Consider the following 22,355-nt stretch of genomic DNA (forward strand, 5'->3'; position numbering starts at 1 on the left):
CAACAAAAAGAGTCTTTTAACTGTAACGGTCCACACAATCAACTGATGTGACTGGACAGTATTACAATTGTAGACTTATTTATTCACTTTTGATATCTGACTAATGTACCAGAGAGAGTGAAGAGAACTTTAGTTCAGTCATGACATCTCTCGGAAAGATTTAGCATGATAATGTGAGTGTGACATATTGATAGGATATTGATCTTGGCAGACTGGATCTTCTACGCTGTTGTGCTGCTGCTGCTGCTGCTGCTGCTGCAGAACATGTACGGAGACTTGCTACTGCTAGAACATACAGTACACAGACATACTGAGTTTAGCATGTAGTCATTCTGCTGCACAATTAGAAAAACACAAGACATGCTGCTGCACAAGAAGACATTACAAACCATCCCCATGTAGCATATCTAGACAGGTGTAGCTGGGGTGGAGGTGGGTTTCAGAGAAAAAACTTGCAACGCATTGCAGTGAAACAGCTTAACTGCAAAACTAAGCAATTTATATTTGAGACAAAAAGAGAGACGCAAGTTGATTGGTTAACCGATTACATATCAAAGGACCAATCAGCTTACACCGTGTGAAGTGATTGGCTAAACATGTCACATGTGAGTGAGTCAATTAGCTAATAGATAACAAGTTCAAAGAACCTATCAGCTTGCGCCACATACAGATGCATAGCTGAACTTTGGTCATTTATGGGTGTAAAAAGGAAGGATTTGCTTAAACTACACTGTAATATGATGTTGTGTTGGTCTAATTTGGAGTTGGTGTTGGGTCGAACGTATTCTGTCATGTTATCAGCTGTCGTAAAAATAAATTCATTTATATAAAAAAAATAGGCTTTTTTTGTTATTGTGAACTAGGTTTAGGTAAAAAAAAATATATCTCCAGATCCCGGATGAGCCCCCAATTTACACCCTTACCCTATATGGAGGTCAGCAGCTTTACATGAATCATGTATTTCTGGGAAACCCCCCCCCCCCCCCTTTATTCTCCAAATATCAGTGGAAAAGGCTGACTGTAGTTTAAAATAGTTACATAAACATATGGCATATAACAACCTTGGGGTGTATGTTCTGTATTTCAGAGGTGCCATTATTATTTAGGATTATGCATCGCTGTGTACAAGCTGGTTTTATTCATTGTGTTAAATGAGGTTAAACCAATCTAGAATTAGGTCTCAGAATAAGAGGCAAACTTCATACTCGTTCATACGTCATTCAGTCTGTTTAGTGCTGACCTCTAGATACATTGCTGTTACCAGCAGCTCTCACTTCTCTAATATGAGACCTTTATTTTTTTGCGTGTGAGATGATTGTTTCATTAAAAATTTTATTTGTCTAAACTCTTAATTTAGGACATGCTCTTAAAATAAATGAATAAGTGAATACTGTATATTGATGATGGACCTCGGTACACAGAGATAAATGGCTCTTTACCCACTGAGTTATGGACAATCAATGTTTCAGTCAAATACTGAAGATACTGCATCTTTAAAACAGTGATCATTGACATTGCTTGTTTTGCAGGAAGTCTGCAGCTTACCAATTTGTTTTGCTGCATTTTAATTCATTTCTGTTTTTTGCAACCTAGTCTCATAGAATGAACGTTACTGTTAAAACATTTTTGCAAAATGAGTTTTACTTGGCGCATTCTGTTTAGCTGCAGTTTCCTGTCAAGATGAACACTAGAAGCGCTACAACAACTGTGCGTTTTTATTCACTTTCACACAAATCATGAGTAAAACGGCTGATTATGACTTTATAAAAGATGTATTTTTCGCTTTTACACACTGCTATGTAATGATATCGAAACACTTTTACTCTAATGCCTCATTTGAAAAACGATACATTTTAACTATTTTATTACAGACCCACTTACATTTTAGGTTTAGGTGTTTAGGGTAAGGATGTCTGTTTATTTTGCCTCTCATTTGCTTTAAGGACACTATCGGTTAGGTTTAGGTTACATTTTTAGGTTGGGGAGATACGTTTTACTTGTTAAAACTTCCATCTAACATTCACCGTGAAAACTTTGTGTGATTACGAAACCATTTCACTCGTTTTTGGTGCCCCCCCTGGGCATTTCACTGGGATACTGCAGCAAAACTCGTAATGAAGCTCGTAATTTCATTTTGCAAAAAGTTTGCCACAGGCACGTAATGTTCATGAGATCAGGCTGGTTTTTCGGGTTGTGCTTCACATATGTATTTTTTTTTTTTCTTTAAAAACAGCCTTACATTTATTTTATTTATTTTTTCTGTGAAGGTTTATTGTAGTGATTGACCCTGAGATGCATGATGAAATCCTACACCCAGTTTTGCATAATATAATTCGAAATTTTGCTTTCTATTTCTTTTTTACATCTTTTAATAGCCAATTGTTAAATAAATAGGGCTTCAGATTGCACGCACATGTGCAAATCAAGAAATGCATGTTTAAATGAATGCCATCAATGAGAGCAAAAGAGATAAAAAAAATAAAAAAAGTCCTACTGTTGACTAGATTATCTGTTGCTTGTGTTGGCAAGATTGATTCCCACACTGCACTCACCAATATATCTCTTCATCTGTTTGTGCTGTTTCTCATTCGCTCGCCAGGAGGAGCTACTATTCGTACTCATATTACCTGTAAGTAACAGAGACGCTCAGACCAAAGCAAAAGCAAAACATATAAATATATGCAGGGCTCTTTGCTCTCTGTCTATGTCCTAGACAGTCTTAGTCCTGTTAGTCTTTTAAAGATGCAGTATCCTTTTTTCAAGTAAAAACACAAATCGCTTTTAACCAATCTTGTCCTTTACATTTTATCACTTCTTGAACATGCTCGGCGGCGGTCGCATCGAAGCGGTGTTATTTGAAAAAAGAATGCTGCACTTGTGTTTGTTACTTTTCTTTTTGGTTACTTTTCTTTTGTTCGTTTTATTGTGGGTGTGTGCATGTGTGTGCGTGGGATACTTACTCACCCTGTCTCCATTCATCTCTCATCCTGACATATTATCCTTTCATTCATTTGGTGAAGAGGGTGAACTTTCGCTTTTAATGTCAGGTTTCCTCGTTTCCCCTTTAATCTGCTGCTTTGATCGTATTAGAAAGAGCCAGTCCCTTTCAAAGAGATATTGTAACATCATTCCATGATCAAAACGTAAATATATTGTTTCTGTTAACAAAAGCATATAAATCTTACATTTAAAATACACAGCAAATTAAACAAACACAAAAATTAGCATCTTTTTTTACACAGCCCCATGCTACAGTTCATCACATGACATGTCACTTTATTTAAAAGCAAAACCATGATAAATTAATCTATTTTTCAATTGAATTACATCCAGATGTCCGATCTGTTCTATATTTGCTTACTCCATCAAATACACCAACAAGCTAACAAACCGTATTGATACTGGAGGATAAAAATTGCAAAACTTTCTTGTTGTTGTTTTGTTACCAGTGTTGGGGAAGTTAGTCAAAAAAGTAATCAGCTACACATCACTAATTACTTCTCTAAAACTGTATTCAGGTTAGTAGTTACTTTATTGAAAAGTAATCACATTACTAATTACTTTACTTTTAAGTTACTTTCTAAATCACTTTTCACAGAAGCTCAATTTCAAAATAATGTCTACATTTCTTCCTTGTTCACACACCCTTCAGCTGTTGCGTTCACAGAAACGCAAACGGGCATACATACGGAAATATTAACTTATACTTTAAATGTATTATACATAAATAATATTATTTTAGAAAGATGTGTAATCCAAGTAATGTACTTAAAAGTAAATACCTTAATTGAAATCAGTAACTAATCTGATGACAAGAATTTAAAATGTAATTTGTTACACCACTTTTTTTACTTTAAAAATTACTTTGTAATCAGATAACACAGAACACTGTTTGTTACTCACAAATATGATACAGCAATATAATTTGGCTATGCATACAAATTCATAATATTTTCATTTTTAAGATTACAATTGTAAAACATCATATCAAATATCTGCCACAAGGCAAAAATTCAATTGAAACTTTTTGACTTCTTAAAAGCAAACACGTCTTCTTTTAACAAACAAAAACTTGGGCAAGCATGTTTTTGTTTCACTGCATAACATCCACTAGGTTGGAAGTCCATGAACTGAAATATTTCTTACTTAAATATTTAATAATTGAAATATTTCTTACTTAAGGTTGCCCTTTACCATGGAACTAAAGGCGATTTATACTTCTGCATCTAACCTACGCCGTAGATTCACCGTAGTGGCAAAAGCTGTGATTTGCATTTGTAGTTCTGTGTTGGTGTGTTTGTGTCGTTCTGTGAGTACACAGCCAAAATGCTAGTGTATTGAGAGAAAATGTCTAATTTGTGAAATAATTATACATTTCATAAATAAACAAAAGCAATGTCATTTGTGGATTCAGATGTATTTATTAAATTATTGTAGCATTAAAAATTAGTTCATCCAAGTATGTTGTATTAAGGAACATATTATCTATTATACATGTTGCCTGACATGCAGGTCGATAATAAATCAGTCATATAATTTATGCTTGCTCTTCAGTCGCTTAAATCATTATAAATAAAAGGGATAGTTCACCCAAAAATGAAAATTCAGTCATTGTTTTCTCACCCCTGTGTTGTTAGAACCCCATATGACTTTCTTTCTTTTTCTTAACACAAAGGGAGAAATTGTGAAAGATTGTGTGCTCAGTGATGTCATACAATGGCGGTTTATGGTGACCTCCTCTTCAAGCTTCAAAAGAACACAAAAGTATAAATCAGAAGTCTAATAAATTATTCCATTAGACTCATGATTGTTATGAAAGCATACGATGAGGATTGGTGAGAAACAAACTGAAATCGAATGTATTATTTAGTGAAAATGTTCACTGACCATTGATCTCCTGTGCACGTTCATGATAGGACACAAGAGCAACAGTTCACACAGCGCCCTCGTGACATTGGGGCATTCAATTGAAAACTCGTTTATCTAAAAACAGGTCCTCCACAGCGACAGAGACAACAGAACACAACACAGCTGCACACAAATCAGAGAACAGAACTTACTAAACATATCTGAAGAGTTTGTAGTCGAAGAATTGATGCATTTCTATGCCCAGCCTAGAAATTTCTCCCTTTGTGTCAAGAAAAAGATAGAAAGTCATATAGGGTTATAACAACACAGGGGTGAGTAAACAATGACTTAATTTTCATTTTTGGGTGAACTAATCCTTTAATAAATGTTTTGGCATTCTTTGACGCTTCGTGTTGAAAATAAATCCCCATCACATAAAGAAATAACTACTTGCTTGACCATTGCTTGGTGTCGTTTTAAATATTATAAGCTGAACTTTACAATGCATCTAGGCAATATAACCAACTCTTAACAGGTGCTTTTTAATTAGCTGACAAATTAAAAGTGTTCCATTTTCATAACTTGTACATGTACACCATACTGTCAAACACACGGTCAAAACATCATACAGATCGGAAAGTTCAGGAGTAGAATACAACCAATATTGTGTCACTAACATACCAAATATATTACGAGTAAAAGCCCCAGGAAAAAAGTAACTTCACGAAACATAAACAGAATATAAAAACAGCAGATTTTTCTCCCGAAAAACAAAACAAGTCAAAATACAAGGTGGCACGATAATTGATCGGTTGGTATTATAGATCTTAAAATAATCCTGAATTAAATGCGCTCCTAACTCAGATATCTTTTTTGTAATCCTGGGGAATGGTCAATGGTTACAAAGCGAACCAATCACAGCCGTTGTGGTCTGCGTTAATGCAACGTATTACATTTTCAGGCTACGACGTAGGTTTGATGCAGAAGTATAAGTCTGCCTTAAGCTTTCCTATTGGATCATCCCTCTATATCTCTCCTGTGTCTTGTTTTCCTATGTGTTGGTGGTTGGGCTGGGGTCAAGGGTGGAATTAAGTGTTTTCTGGAGTAAGAGATCCTTAAAGATTCTCTCTTTAATTGGCTTATCAGGAAGCTTGCCAAGAAGCGCAAGGATGCCATCGGAAACACCCGTCAGGAGATGACGCACATGGTGAACTCCATGGATCGCAGTTATGCAGACCAAAGCACTCTGCACGCTGAGGAGCCCATGTCCGTCACATTCATGGACTCCCACAACTTCAGTAACCGCTGTGAGTATTCAAGTCCTGATGATCCAGAGATTATATATCAGTATTAAGAGTGCAAATTAAGCTCAAACCATCTAGTATTCACAGTGCTGTGCAGGCTTTGAGCAAACGCAGCATAGTGTCAACAGTCATAAGGCTTTATGATGTCATCAAATACCATTATAAGTGGTCTTGGCCTGCTTTCAGTAACTACATATAAACAGTCTTCATATAAACAGCCATAACATAAACTTGTAACATACAATACATTACCAGTCAAGCTTATATAATGGAAGTTATATAAAAAATGCCAAAAGTCCAAAAGAACAGACGTTCACAATATACATTTTGAGACATTTTAAGAAATGTTCCATGTAATTTTGCCCAACATGGTGTAATATAAGTAATACAGGGTTCCCACTTGTCCTGGAAAACCTGGAATTTTGCAATGCAGTTTTCCAGTCATGGAATTAGAAAAATATTTACATGCCTTAGAAAATTATTATTTGTCCTGAAAAATATTTAGGGGCCAAGCACTGAAAGTGCGTAGGCACCTATTGTATCTGTTAGTGTTCTTAATCTTCATCATCTTCTTCTTCTTCTGCCATTGAAGTCTATGGCAGCCCATAGAACTGTACTAAGGAAAGTTATGAAATTTGGGACACTGATAGAGGACACTCTGAACTCCCAACACTTTGGTGTATTGACACAAATCTTGGTATATGTCATAGCCATCCAGACTTAAGGGTACCTGCAGCATTTTGTCACAGCACCACCTAGTGGTCAGGAGATATGAAAAATGGCTATTTTTGCTTATAACTTCTGAATAGGTTGGCATAAAATTATGAGTCTGGTCTCTTTAGAGTGCCACTTTGTGGTCAAAAGTTATAACGAAATGTTAAATGCTTATAACATTTGATTAATTTGACTTATTGTTCTGTGACTGGTCTCTATAGATTTCTTGGGTCATGCTGAGTATGGTGATACCCAATTTTTCATGGTCGGCCATACTTCCTGTCCGCCATTTTGAATTTAATTGAAAACCAACTTTTTCGAACTCCTCCTAGGCCGTAACTCCGTTTTGCACTAAATTTGTTGTGTATCATCTAGGTACACTCACGACAAAAAGTAATCAAAAGCTTTTCGATAGACCAAACGGTTCTTGAATAACAGACCAACGAATTAGGTGGCAAGTTGCCAAAAAGCATCTGAGGTTGTATCTCTGCAACACTTTGCCATATTTACATGAAACTTTGTGTGTGTCAAAATGACCACACCCTGACATCACCATGTAAACTTGGTGACTGTGCCACCTATTGGTCAAAATGTATAATTAATTGTATTTGAATTTTAGCAATTCTTCCTGTGTTTTTTATGCTGCTTTTCTTAAAGTCAAAATCAGTGATGTCCAGTCAGTGATGAAACAAAATCAGTGATGACACTTTCGCACTTGCCATATGTTGGTGTGCTTGCCCCCGCAATTGCTGCTTGGTGCTATATTTTTGTATAATGAAACAGTTTGACTCTCGGTAACAAGGTTTGTGCTACATGTGCAAAAACATAGTAACGATTGGGACTCAGGATAGGGGTCAAATTCTCATTTGTATCATTTTGTCACTGCCCACGGCTGTACATTGTGAAACAACATCAATGGTTGACTGTCATGAAAGCATAGATTTACTGACGATAGTCGGACTGGTGATTTTTTTTTTAATGAGGTGGTAGCGCGGTGATGTGACCTTTACACCTCGGGATGTGAATTTATTTTTAATAATACGCAATATGTCGTATTGTGATTAACTGCAAAATGTTGTGATTTAATTGAATAAATATATCATCTGCATGTACTGCACACTTCAAAATGAATGTATGATATACATCCTGACCTCTTTTGAGATTTTGAGAAATTGTCCTGGAAATGTCCTGGAAAATGAGTGGGAACCCTGCAATATAAGAAAATAGACAATAAAACATCAAATTTATCATAAATCAAGAGGAGTAGTGAGACTCAACAAGGTTTCCTTGTTGATTTTCCTTCAAAATGCTTGATAAAAGTGATTTAGTATATGTCTGGATTATTGCCTGGACTGTATAGTACCATACTTCTTTTTTAATCTAGTGCATTCAAATGCATTTGTGCATTTCAGAACATCAGCAGTTCTGTAGTTTTATGTCTCCAAATAAGATGCACAACCATTAGTTTATTGAACACAGTCCAGTGTAGAATCAGTTTGTTTTTTGGTTGTTGGGTGTGTTTTGAATAAGAAGTAATAAAGTGTTGGCTACATGTGTGATCAACATGCATTTTTTTTTTTTTTTTTTTTTTTGAATGAGAGCTACTGTTATATTTTACTTGTCATGTCATGGCACTAGCATGTGTAGGATGATGAAAGTAACAATGTAAGCCCACTTATTTCCAGAGAACTGAAAATATGGTGCTTTTGTTCTACAACACAGAAATGCAGTCGTCTAGTTTGCAATTGTATTTTTGCATTATGTTTATGTACTTGTTCCATGCACAAACCGATGCAAGGGTATTTAATGCACTTAATGCGTAAACTGATGTCAGTGTCTGCACATTCTCAGGTTGTAAGTGTTATATTTATGATAACTCTACATATTTTTCTGCAGTGCCTAATGACCCCCTTGTGCCAACTGCTGTTTTAGGTGAGGATTAAATGTATTGTGTGCCCATGTCTGTGTTTGGGTCAATGGGGTATTCAACAGAACAATTCAGTTCAGTCTGTATTATGGCTTAAAGACAAGATGAAATCAAACTGATCCTATTTCTTTTTCATGATTTGTATTGTATTTTATCAAGAGGCATAAACTTTCTCCACCTCTGAAACAACATAATCAGGGTCGCTTGGGGTGTGACTAATTAGTATTAACTAATAATATCATAGCATACTTTTCATGGTCCAATCAAATCTTGCTGCATAAAGTCAAGCCCCGCCCTACATTACTGGTCTCTGAATATCCTGTTTTACTCAGAAATACTTCACTTTATTCACTGAAAAAATGAGAACCTGCAATTATTACCTCAAGGATCTATTTCTACTTGATCGAACCCATAAAAATTACTTGTGTTGCTGTAACTTAAATGGATAGTTCACCCAAAAATGAACGTTTTCTCAAACAAAGATATTTTGAAGGATGATGAGGTGCTTTTGTCCATACAATGTAAGTCAATGGGGTCCAAAACTTTCCAAAACTCCACAAAGGACATAAAGGCAGTATGAAGGTAATGCATACGACTTGAGTGGTTTATTCCATGTCTTCTAAAGTGATACAATCGGTTTTGGGTGAGAAACAGACCAAAGACCCCATTTCCACGTGGTATTAAGATGCATTTCAGGTGATCCGATCACATCTGGTCAGCCCTAAATGCAGATCTAAATGGGGTCTAAAATGTTTTGTGATCGAATCACAAAAACCACATACGAATGTGGTCAAAAACGCATGTGACCATATCACATTTGAGGTGTAAACACTAATCCGTCCTGTATGCTTCCCAGCAGCAGTGAAGCGTCACCCCTCACCTGTCAGTCAACCGCTGCACTAAAACAAGAGTTTAAACTTTGCCGTTTATGAACGGCTTTAAAAGGAAATAACCATCCGATCGTAAAATTTAGAAAAGCAGATACATACACAATCAAGAGAGCTTCACAGATCTTCTTTAGTGTGTCTGATATCAACACAGATGACAAGCATGAACACCTGAAGCTCGTTTAATACAGGTAATCCACTTAAATAACAGATAAGTCTGCTTGACGTGTTGAGTTTGTGCTTAGGTTAAATTTCTACCACAACTGGGAGAAACAGCGCGTCATTTTTTTCACACTTTCTTTGTCTTTTGTTACTTTGTTGCGCTTTATTATCATGCAGTAGCACACTGAGATAGTGACTGATGAAACAGAGACCCTCCCCTCCAAATCCGAACACAAGTGGTCACAGGAGAGTGACCAGGTGTAAACAGTGATGTGTCCCACCTGACCACATGTGATCAGATCACCCGAGACACATCTTAATACCAGGTGTAAACAGGGTCAAAATGTTACTCATTATTCACTCTGAATTTTGACATCTGCAGTCTCCTTGGCATGTTCATAAGAGAAGCTCGTTCACACACTTTCTCGCACTTGATGCATGCACAGAGCACTGTACACAAACCAGACACAGTATTGCCAGGTTTGTGGTTTTTACGCCTAATTGGGCTATTTTGAAAATGCAAACGCTGGTTAAAATGAAAGAGTCACTGCTTTTTTTGGGGGGGGGGGGGGGTGATGCTTTTGAAATATACCACGGTTGCTAAAAGGTTGATGTAAACACTAGAAAATGAAAATGAGTCGTCTTATTGATGAATAATGATTCTGGGATTAAGGATCTGGTAACCGTGTGCAGCATCAAAGAATCACCATCTTGAAGACTGCACTGTGTTCCAAGCAGGCCGGATGTCAAGATTTATTGTAAATAATGACTTACATTTGGTCTGTTTCTGACCCAAAGCTATCCTATCGCTTCAGAAGGCAATGATCAATCCACTTTGACCCCATTAACTTACATTGTATGGACAAAAAGCATCATACATACTTCAAAATATCTTCATTTGTGTTCCGCAGAATTGAGATGGCATGAGGGTGAGTAAATGATGAGACAATTATCCTTTCTGGGCGAATTTTAACCTTTAATCTGTCAGGTAAATTTAGTCAGATTAAATAATGTTTTTGAATTGAATGAAATCAGGGCATTTAGATGTGAAGCCCATTTTTAAGTTACCTTATAAAACAGTTTTTACAGTGTCAAAGTTAAATGCATTATGAATGTGGTTTCATGTTGTCCTTAATTTTTCCATATTTCCAGCCAAACACGTCTCCCCAATTATTTAGATTAAACTTAAATTCTTTGTATGTATTTAGTTTAAAATCATGAGGTGATGTTTGAATCAGGTTGTTGTGTTTGACTACAGAAAAGAACTGAATTGAGCTGAGGACTCCTGTTAAACATCAACAACCTCATTACGCAGCATGCCCCACTCATGTTACCCCCTCATCTTGTTTCTGTTGTGTTAGAAGAATCCCTAAATCCCAAAACCGCAGAAATGTCTCCTGAAATGACTAGTGAGTCATTAGTCATCTAAGGTAGAAAGACATACTGTCAGCTTGTGCTGTCCCAAACCATACCTAACTAAACCTCCACACACAATATGTGTATACTCTATATCAGTAGTTCTTAACTGGTGGGTCACAGGTCTGTTCTGATAAGGTTGTGGACAGCAGGGAAAAAAACAATGCTAAATGCAAATAACAAAATGCAACTAACCATATAATCATGCATAGTAAGAATAGCAATAAGTATGTTTATCGACAGGAGGAAAAAATATTTCGTATATTTTTTTCATTTTTCATCAAAGACTGTGCATCCAATCAAACTTCGCAGTATTTTGGCACAAATTCATCTGTCACTTGGTTGAACTAGCCAAATGAGGTAGATGCCAATCAAATGAGATATGCCCTCATCCTCAAAAACCATGAACAAAAGTACGCACAGTAAACAAACCCAGACTGCATTAAATTTTATTTGAAATGAGGATAAACATGATTTGTGCCAACCACAATGTGTTTTGTGTAGAGCTGTCAGAATTAACACGTTAATGCTTGCGATTAATCAAATACGTTTAACGCTATTGCTGTTTTATTAACGCATTTACCGTTAATGCAGCACAAACACTGGTGTGAAGGGCGGAACTTTTATAATGTGTCTGCCCGGAGTCATTACACTGATGCACATGCCACAGCGCCAGAGCCCTTCTACCATGTTCCCATAGACATTCTAGTTGACCGTTACGCTCTCTCCTGTGATAGAGCTGCAGAGGTGGTTATCTCAATAAATAAAAGAATCTCTGACAGCGCTTCCCTGTCAGTGATGAAATAATGGAGAAAGGAGCTCTTAACACTATTTGATGTACAAAACAAGCCCAGATGAGACGTGATAGAAATCAAGTATTTTTCAGCCTATGTAAGACACATTTTAATTACCACAGAAGCACACCAAATGTTAACTATCACTAAAACGCAGAATGAGATGTTTTTGTCTGTGTGACGAGGAGGATGGCGTGGCCGGGCCGTAACGATGGACGCCTGGCCACGCCCTCCTCCTCATCATAGTTTGCAAGAGTTTTACATGGTGAGTTCAAAGCAGCATTCGACACTGGTGTTGACACTCTGACGCGAATCATGAATGCAGCTTTACGATTGCTGTAACAAAAGGGATAGTCACAGTCTACCGGCAGATTAATATTTTGGCGGATGACAGTTTGAGAGGGATTTAATGCCCATTGCAATGAATATGCAACCTATGTGGGGACTAGTCCTTTCAATTAGTCAAACTCCCACTTAGACTTTGGGAAATGTTTAATATTACTTGAATTGGTGATATTTTAGTGCATTGTCTTTATATTGTGGAAGGCTTTGTTTAGAAAATATTAATAAAGCATTATATTGCTACATATTGTTTTGTTTCCATTCCTAAGATGGAAATAAATTAATTTTGACAAGAAAAGAACTATATGTAGTGTCAAATGTCAGCACTTTTAAAATATGCGATTAATCGCAATTAACCTAAAAAACATTATGCGATTAATCGTGATTAAAACAAATTTAGTGACTGACAGCACTAGTATTGTGTGGTGAATGACTGGCTTTTGAGAGCATGAAACCATTGAAATTCTAAAGACATGTAGAAACTAAATACTCAAAGTATAAAAAATAGCCTGTTGAGTTTTTCAAAAGTTTCTCATGGTAATAATTAGGGCTGTCGATTTAAGACGTTAATTCAGTGTGATTATTTATTTATTTTTTAAATAAAGCATAAAAAAAAAAATGCCACAATATATCACAGCCTCGGACAGTTATAAGGAATTTTCCAGTCACCGGGGGGCAGTAAGCACAACTCTAGCTGGACAGGCAGCAAACACACTAAAGCCCAAAGTATGCTTTGGTCTGACACGAATGCTGAACATCCACGTACAGGACATGTGACGCAAATCTCATCATCAGCTGAGTGCATGAGCACTGAACGTGTGCAGCCCAATTTTTCTAACCGCGTGTCATTGAACGCGCAGAATCCGCATGAGATATTTGGGCTAATTAGTGGGTCCACAAGGTGGCAACACTTACATTTTGAGCCTTTGCTGTCATGAAGAAGCACTAGAAGAAGATGTAATCGCTGCTAAATATCAAAAGACGAAGGTAAAAGCAACAACAGTGGATGTGCAAGTCAAGAGCGCGTGCGTGAGGAGGTCTGGAGATACCTGCATTTGTATAACTCGAGTCTAAAGGAATATAAACAAATTTGTATGGGTCTAAACTCCTGAAGAGAAAGTCTGGTGTCTCATAGCAGTGTAGCGTGCATGTGCCAACCGCCTGTGTATGTGCGCAACGTTATTTGGTGCATTCGTGTCAATATGGAAGTTTACCTAGGGCTTTACTGACGGCAGACACACTGTGTTCTTGTTTTCAAACACAGCTGGGGGTCTGCATTTGGAGACCAAAGTGAGATGCTCCAAAAGCATCCATCTTATACATGAAAAGCCCTTATAATAAGTTGACATTATTTCGCATTATATTTACTCAAAATTTCACAAAACTTGAACTCTGGAAAAATAAGATTTTGTGTGTTTTAGATGATAGATTGCAGTTTCTCCTTGTTTCTGCTTATTCTTCCCATTTTAGTAATTTGTTTGCATATAAAGAAATTGTAATACATTAGGAAGAAGGAAATAACAACAGTGCACACAGTAGTCCATTTTAATTAAAAATGAGATATCTGCATATTTGCAGATGGTATATGATAGAAGCGTCTGTCGCGGCTTTGGTATGTGGGACCGTTTAAATGAGACTGTGGTGCACATCGGTCTGTTATTGTAGTAACACAATGGCACGCAACAACAAAACTGTGATTGGTCGTTTTACATGTCTCAGTCGCTTCACATGCAAGCTGGCGATCATCTACGCCTTCGCTACTTGAGCAACCATTCGGCCAAATGGGAATAATTTATCAGATGATGCTGATAATTAAAAAATAATAAATATCGTCCGATTTAACTTATTTTATTTATCGAGCACATATGGAATACTATATTGCCTTCCAAATCCACTTTTTGTATTACCTAATTAATGCTTTATTCGTCTGCCACAATAATGTAAAATATTTTAATTATCTGAAATGTTTTATATATATATATATATCATTATTTAATCATTATATATTGATTTATTTTTATTTGGGGGCCTTTCTCTGCAAATGTTGATGGATCGATTAATTCAGTTAATTAATTAGCATATTATGTAATGAATTTGATTAAAAATTAATCATTTGACAGCCCTATTACAATAATATATACTATATAGCAATGACCTTTGTTCATTTTTGTTTAAACAATTATTGGTACTGTGTTGGGTCACCACTTGTTTAATGTAAAATCTGGGACCTGAAACAAAACCAGTTGAGAACCACTACTCTGTATGTGTTACTGTACCCAAGCAGCCTTTAACACACACACTGTGTGTCTGAGATGCTGAAACAAAACAAAACATAAAAACACAGTTGCACTCTAGTCATCTGGGTTAACAGTGTCAGATACAAACATAGACCTAACATGACAAAACAAGCCAAAAAGACATTCTCCAGTGGTGTGATGATAATGATGGGGTATTAAAACGTCCCCTCCAACTCTTGTGCACAGTTTTCAGTGTTCAACCTATGAGCTGAAGTGTACAAGGCAAGACTGCAACCAAACAAACCACATCTTTCAGACATCCACGATTAAGAGATATTATAATAGTAAGTTCTGATTAAATAATGTCTGATCATCGAAGCCAAACAACTAAAATACACAATATAGTATGATGTGAAACACCTGTTCAGCTAATGTGTACATCACTGCACAGCACCCATAGAGAACAACTGTTAACCTTATTATTAACTACAAGTTGTGTGGAGATTCTGTTTTCCTAAAAGAGAGACATTGTTTGTTGACCCTGCTCGCTTTAGTCTCCTGTAGTTGTGTTATGTACATGTTTAGTCCATACCACCTCATCAGCTGTAATATAGAGCCTGTGTGTTAAAACTGACGCTGAACTAAACCAGTCTTTTCTCTCCTGCTGCCTCATCAGTGCCTATCACTGGTAAGTGTGTGTGAGGAAATGCCTCTGACCTACCACAGAGCAAAACTGTGGCAACATATATGTATTTGTGGGCTTTTGTGTTTATTTGTCAAGTCGTTTGAGCTTAGTATGTACTAGGGTTTCCGTAAATTTTTGTCTCTTTTTTTTGTCATTATTTGACTGCATATACACTTCAAGGCTTAATGTGAAAATCTGATATTTTCAGGCTGATTTCATGAAAATTACATGTCTGTGACATCATTTTTGCAATATGACATCACATGGTTCCTTACACGTATCGCGGCAGTTCTGAGGTGAAATGTCCACTGTGTGGCACTAAAAGCGAGTTAAATGTTCTCTCAAACAGATGAGGTTTTACCTCCCTACCCCAAACCTTAAACCTAAACCTTTTTCTAGTGTCAGAAAAAGCAAATGTGAGATGAAAAACAATTACTGAAGCAACCACGTCATTTTGTGGTGCTTCTATGACACTTTTGTCGACTCACGTGCTCTTCAGGACTCGTACTCCGGTCCTTTGTATTGCATATGCAACACTCTGTCAGTTGAGCTACTGCACAATTTAATCACACTTGAACAAGCTTGTAAATATAGTTGGTTATGTAATGCAAACATTAAAACAAGTCATGCACTATAAAAGTGTTTATATGTCATAAGATAGCATTGTGTGAGGAACATGGCAAAAAATTAAGTGTTCTTGAACTGATAATCTGCTGTTTTACTCACAATTTGTGTGAAAGTGATCAAAAGACGTTGTTGTAGAGCCTCTAGTGTTCATTTCACCTGGAAACTGCTGCAATACGTACAACGAGCCATGTAAAATTTGGAGGTAAAAAAAATTTATCACAACATGATTCTTTGAGACCAGGTTAGATAATTTGACAAATATTAGATTTTCTTGTCCCACCTGTGTACATTCACTTACATTGCATTAATATCACACCAAGTCGGACAGTAGAAGTTTACATGCCCAGTAAAATTACTTGGTACTACCAGTACCATAGAAAAAAATGGTCCTGTTATGTTATATGTACTGTATATAAAGATACGTTTTTATGTTAGTATCCACTTGGTACTGAAGTGTTGGCACTTTTGACACCCCTAGCATGTTTTTAAAAAAAACTGTTGCCAACCTGTTTTTCAGATGAGAACCACACCGCTGCAGCAGAGAACAGCAGACTGCTGGACATCCCGCGGTATCACTGCGAGGGCACGGAGTCACCCTACCAGACCGGACAGCTGCATCCTGCCATACGGGTGGCCGACTTGCTGCAGCACATTAATCTCATGAAAACTTCAGACAGTTACGGCTTCAAAGAGGAGTATGAGGTTAGATTATGCACTGACTCGTTCACTCTCACACAAGGAATATTCCAGGTTGGACAAAAAGGGACAAAATACAATGATGCACTGATTTAATTTTCTGCCAGACCACATTAAAACTCCTTTGCTGCAGCTGCCACTTGACCAGTATTTTTACCAGGATTGGGCACAATTCAGAATTTAAAAATTTGCTTCCTTCCAATTCACGAGTGTGAATTTGAATTGAATTGGTCTCACACAGGATGTTGAATTGCAATGACAGAAAGAGGAATTTAGATGAATTTCTTTGAGTTTCATTCCATTTTAAAGGGGTCATAAAATGCTCTTTTTAAAAAAATTAAATTGTTATCTTCCCTGAGATCCACTGATAATGTTAGTAATGTTTTCTGCATTAAAACATTCATAATTTAGTAACATACAGTATGATCATTTTCCACCCTGTCTCTGGCCCTCTGTCTGAAATGCTCGGTTTTGGCATAAATGCCTCCTTAAAACTTCAACGTAAAAGCCCACTGTTCTGATTGGCTAACAGCATGTAGCCCCTCAAATTCAGCCATTATTTAAACTTAATCTGAAGGGAATGAACAAGCTCCACAACATTATAAAACTAAATTTCAGGGGTTACACATAATGCACATCCAACACATTGCATCTGAATATATTAAACTGTTCATCTCAAGCACAACTGTTAACACTCTCACCCTGTCTACAGCGGACACAAGAGTCGCGTCAAAAGCAGTAGAATCCATTATAATCAATGATGCTGTCTACCATGGAAGCGCCTGTTGTGGCGCTTCACGTCGCGCCGACAGTAAACAGATATCCCGTTCCATTTGGCACTACACACTCTGGCGCTACTACTGCCAACTACATAAATAAACAGTTTAGAAAGTTTGTGTTGATGCGCATGGTGTAGACAGCCTCAAGCTGCTGCGTCACATCAATGGACGTGCCCGGTGTAAATGGAGTCAGCACCATAAACTATCAAACAGTCATGACATTTGAAATATTCATGAATGGAACTGTTTATTTACTGTCATCGGGTTCAACTGTTTTTTGAACTGCCCCATCCTTCAATAACAGTTCCTTTTCAAAGCTTGAATCGTTTTATGATTGTACACAAGCAATCCACATTGATATGAGCCGGAAAAAAAAACATGCAATCCATGCTGAAATACGCTGAAGACATTTCCACATCCAGTTCCCAGTATCATCCTACACTGAAATGCACATCACCGGAAATGCATCTAAACGATCAAAGACATCCATCCAGTGCATGTTTACATACACCAACATTTAAAAATAGCGCAGATGGGCAAAAGAACGCATCCATGATGCGTTTGTTCTCAAAACAGCAAGAGGCAGCAGCTGAATGACAGAGAGTGGAGTCGTAACTTGACACACGTCTTTTAAAAGTGGCCCGAGATATTTATAAAGCAGTCAAAGATGTCTGTCTGTGCATGTTTAAATACAAAAATAATTTAAAATAGTCCAGATGGGTCCCCTTTGGTGTTCAGGAATAGTTAGGCCACAGTAGGCCTTGTTTGTCCTTCTCTCTCAGTTTATGAACTGAAGCACTAGTGGGCGGGGCCAAGGGTGTGATGATGTAATGTAGGTGTTGATGTTTTTGAGCTGTAGAGGCGGTCATGATTTAATATACCCCTAGTAATGTAGGGTAGTCGTGGAAGTAGAGAACGAGGTGTTTTTGCAGCTTGGTTTCAATAAATGCTTTTATTGCATTGGGGATTAAGTTTTGAGTTCTGAAATTTAAAGAATTTTTTTATAGTAGTAAGACCTCTTATATATCAACATATCAAGGAAATTCTGATTCCTCATGACATGACTCCTTTAATTCTGGTTCCTTAAATTCAAATTTGAATTACAATTCTTCATTCTTTTTGCTGTCTCAATTCAAATACAATTCTGAATAGCGCACAACGATGATATTCTGTTACCCAGGCATCCTCTACTGTATCGTAAATGCTGCTTATTTGATCTCATCAAAAACTTCATACTCCTCCTCCACTGCATTATCCACACCATGTTTTTCACTCATAAGTTTGCTGGTTGCAGGCTGAAAATGTTGCAGTTGTATTTCTGTTTTTGAGGTTTAATCAAACCACAATCTGATTCCCTCAGTCGAGCTGTTGTGCCAGATGCAGCTCAATTAGTTTGTTTTTGTCTAGTGAGATTGCCTCATGTTTCTGTTACTGTACAAATATAACACTTGCATATATTTGCATACACATAAATTTAAATCTGCTGTGTTGTGCTAATGTTGTTTTGTGTGTTATACCCAATACTGAATTGAATGTGTCAAACATAAAGATACCATGTTATGCAGGCCCCCTGTTGGGTGTGTTGTAATTCTCTCTCTTCCTGTCTCTCCTCAGAGCTTTTTTGAGGGTCAGTCTGCTTCATGGGATGCAGCAAAGAAAGAGCAAAACCGAACGAAGAATCGCTACGGAAACATCATTGCATGTAAGAGTCCTCATTGAGTGCAGGATATTGTCTAATACACTATAATATCTGCACTCAAAAAGGATATGTTCGATCTGCTTGCTTGATTGTTCGAATTGAACTAAAGCAACACAATTCTAGAACATTTTGTCACAACTTGGTTCCCTAGCGTTCTATCCATTTAAATTAGCAAATTGGAAGTTTACTTAATCCATTTGTGTTTGGACTACATGAATACATTTGTGGTGTTAATGTAGCATTGATGAAACTGGGCAGGGGATTTCCATTTCCCAGCATGTTTTGCATTGGACTTGTTAGGGTGAGCAAATGTTGAAATTAAGTTTTATTGTATCCATTTTTGAGCAAGATGAGAATAGGAGGAGCTTTGCTAATGTTCTGTTATAATGGTATTTAAAAAGTAAGTAAGTATCTGATATGCTGGAGATTTGGGGGTTACCACTGTGGTGAAGAATGGTGCTTGTGCTTAGGTTGAGGATGGAAATATCACCTAATGTGTGCTGCTTAGCTTTATAAGCAGTTGTTATTAAAATGATATTGCAACAGTTTCACTGTCCTTATACTTGTTCACCTAGTAATATACTAATGATTACTAAAATAAATTAAGTTGGTCCAACACAAGGAAGTTTATTAAATAAACCTTAGTAAATCAAGTTTAGCAACCCTTATGAATAGGGCTGGGGAAAAAAAATAGATGTTTCGATATTAAATTTTTTTTTTTTTTTTTTTTTTTTTTGTCGATTTGATATTGATTCTCAAAAACCATGGATTGATCTTTTACTCTATAAGAACCCTCCACTACAATGAGAGGAAATCACTCGTATTTGCAACCAAATTTCGCGCTGTGCGAATATTGTATATACAGGTGCATCTCAATAAATTAGAATGTCGTGGAAAAGTTCATTTATTTCAGTAATTCAACTCAAATTGTGAAACTCGTGTATTAAATAAATTCAATGCACACAGACTGAAGTAGTTTAAGTCTTTGGTTCTTTTAATTGTGATGATTTTGGCTCACATTTAACAAAAACCCACCAATTCACTATCTCAAAAAATTAGAATATGGTGACATGCCAATCAGCTAATCAATTCAAAACACCTGCAAAGGTTTCCTGAGCCTTCAAAATGGTCTCTCAGTTTGGTTCACTAGGCTACACAATCATGGGGAAGACTGCTGATCTGACAGTTGTCCAGAAGACAATCATTGACACCCTTCACAAGGAGGGTAAGCCACAAACATTCATTGCCAAAGAAAGCTGGCTGTTCACAGAGTGCTGTATCCTAGCATGTTAACAGAAAGTTGAGTGGAAGGAAAAAGTGTGGAAGAAAAAGATGCACAACCAACCGAGAGAACCGCAGCCTTATGATTGTCAAGCAAAGTCGATTCAAGAATTTGGGTGAACTTCACAAGGAATGGACTGAGGCTGGGGTCAAGGCATCAAGAGCCACCACACACAGACATGTCAAGGAATTTGGCTACAGTTGTCGTATTCCTCTTGTCAAGCCACTCCTGAACCACAGACAACGTCAGAGGAGTCTTACCTGGGCTAAGGAGAAGAACTGGACTGTTGCCCAGTGTTCCAAAGTCCTCTTTTCAGATGAGAGCAAGTTTTGTATTTCATTTGGAAACCAAGGTCCTAGAGTCTGGAGGAAGGGTGGAGAAGCTCATAGACCAAGTTGCTTGAAGTCCAGTGTTAAGTTTCCACAGTCTGTGATGATTTGGGGTGCAATGTCATCTGCTGGTGTTGGTCCATTGTGTTTTTTGAAAACCAAAGTCACTGCACCCGTTTACCAAGAAATTTTGGAGCACTTCATGCTTCCTTCTGCTGACCAGCTTTTTAAAGATGCTGATTTCATTTTCCAGCAGGATTTGGCACCTGCCCACACTGCCAAAAGCACCAAAAGTTGGTTAAATGACCATGGTGTTGGTGTGCTTGACTGGCCAGCAAACTCACCAGACCTGAACCCCATAGAGAATCTATGGGGTATTGTCAAGAGGAAAATGAGAAACAAGAGACCAAAAAATGCAGATGAGCTGAAGGCCACTGTCAAAGAAACCTGGGCTTCCATACCACCTCAGCAGTGCCACAAACTGATCACCTCCATGCCACGCCGAATTGAGGCAGTAATTAAAGCAAAAGGAGCCCCTACCAAGTATTGAGTACATATACAGTAAATGAACATACTTTCCAGAAGGCCAACAATTCACTAAAAATGTTTTTTTATTGGTCTTATGATGTATTCTAATTTGTTGAGATAGTGAATTGGTGGGTTTTTTTTTAAATGTGAGCCAAAATCATCACAATTAAAAGAACCAAAGACTTAAACTACTTCAGTCTGTGTGCACTGAATTTATTTAATACACGAGTTTCACAATTTGAGTTGAATTACTGAAATAAATGATCTTTTCCACGACATTCTAATTTATTGAGATGCACCTGTATTTGGCAACTGGCTGGTAAATGTTAGATTTCACTCTCCAGTGATTGTGTAGTATAGTGGTGGAGTATTCAACAGCGAGATCCTTTCACAGCATGTTGAGAGTAAAAGTTGTTCTGTGTGTCCAAAGATGAGATCCACACAATCCATTTGTCATTGAATTATGTCTCTTTTAATATTCTTTTTGTTCTTTACAGTCAGTTTTTGATCAAAAACAACAATAAATAAACATTTAATTGTAATCAGACATAGCACAGATGAGATAATGCCATTCGAGTTTCTCTCATTAACATGCGCTAATTTAAAAACACTGTTTACAGAAATGCAGGATTTCCTTAAAGAGACAGTACCGGTTTTTAGCACGTGTTCAACAAAACTACAAATTATGCAATTAAACAAAAAAAATGTAACAAAATATAATGTATGCAATATAATATATATTTATTAATTAAATACATGGGTTTGTTCATTTTTAAAAAGCTAAAATGTGAACATAATGATACAAATCTAATAAAATATAATTAGTAAAATTATTATTTTCAAAATGTTCCTAGTTTGAAGGTCCCCTGTATAATTCACAGCATTAGCTGAGAGATAATTTATATCATATGCAAGCAAAATGAACATGATAACTGAAATATACCCACATGAATCGATATAGAATCTAATCGAAATCGAATCGAGAGCTTGAGAGTCGGAATTGAATCGAAATCTTTATCGATACCCAGCCCTACTAATGAAGTTGAGGTAAAACTATTACTACATTAATTTGACCTAATCTAACTAAATTATGTTGGCT

The 22,355-nt window shown here is 36.9% G+C and overlaps 1 protein-coding gene across 3 annotated transcripts in view; it reads left to right on the plus strand.

Moving 5' to 3' along the window:
• The window catches only part of ptprk (protein tyrosine phosphatase receptor type K), a 297,329-nt gene that overhangs the window by 237,633 nt on the left and 37,341 nt on the right, over positions 1 to 22,355 (plus strand). The window contains exons 15-19 of one of the 3 annotated variants that reach the window (XM_051644804.1): positions 2,600 to 2,629; positions 5,995 to 6,155; positions 8,763 to 8,798; positions 16,461 to 16,645; positions 19,033 to 19,120. In XM_051644804.1, the coding sequence (XP_051500764.1) occupies positions 2,600 to 2,629; positions 5,995 to 6,155; positions 8,763 to 8,798; positions 16,461 to 16,645; positions 19,033 to 19,120 (500 nt within the window). The remainder of the gene's footprint in view (positions 1 to 2,599; positions 2,630 to 5,994; positions 6,156 to 8,762; positions 8,799 to 16,460; positions 16,646 to 19,032; positions 19,121 to 22,355) is intronic. The other 2 variants (XM_051644805.1, XM_051644806.1) reach the window with 2 other exon arrangements.

This window comes from Myxocyprinus asiaticus, chromosome 19 (assembly GCF_019703515.2).
Source record: "Myxocyprinus asiaticus isolate MX2 ecotype Aquarium Trade chromosome 19, UBuf_Myxa_2, whole genome shotgun sequence".
In the NCBI taxonomy this organism is placed as follows: domain Eukaryota; kingdom Metazoa; phylum Chordata; class Actinopteri; order Cypriniformes; family Catostomidae; genus Myxocyprinus; species Myxocyprinus asiaticus.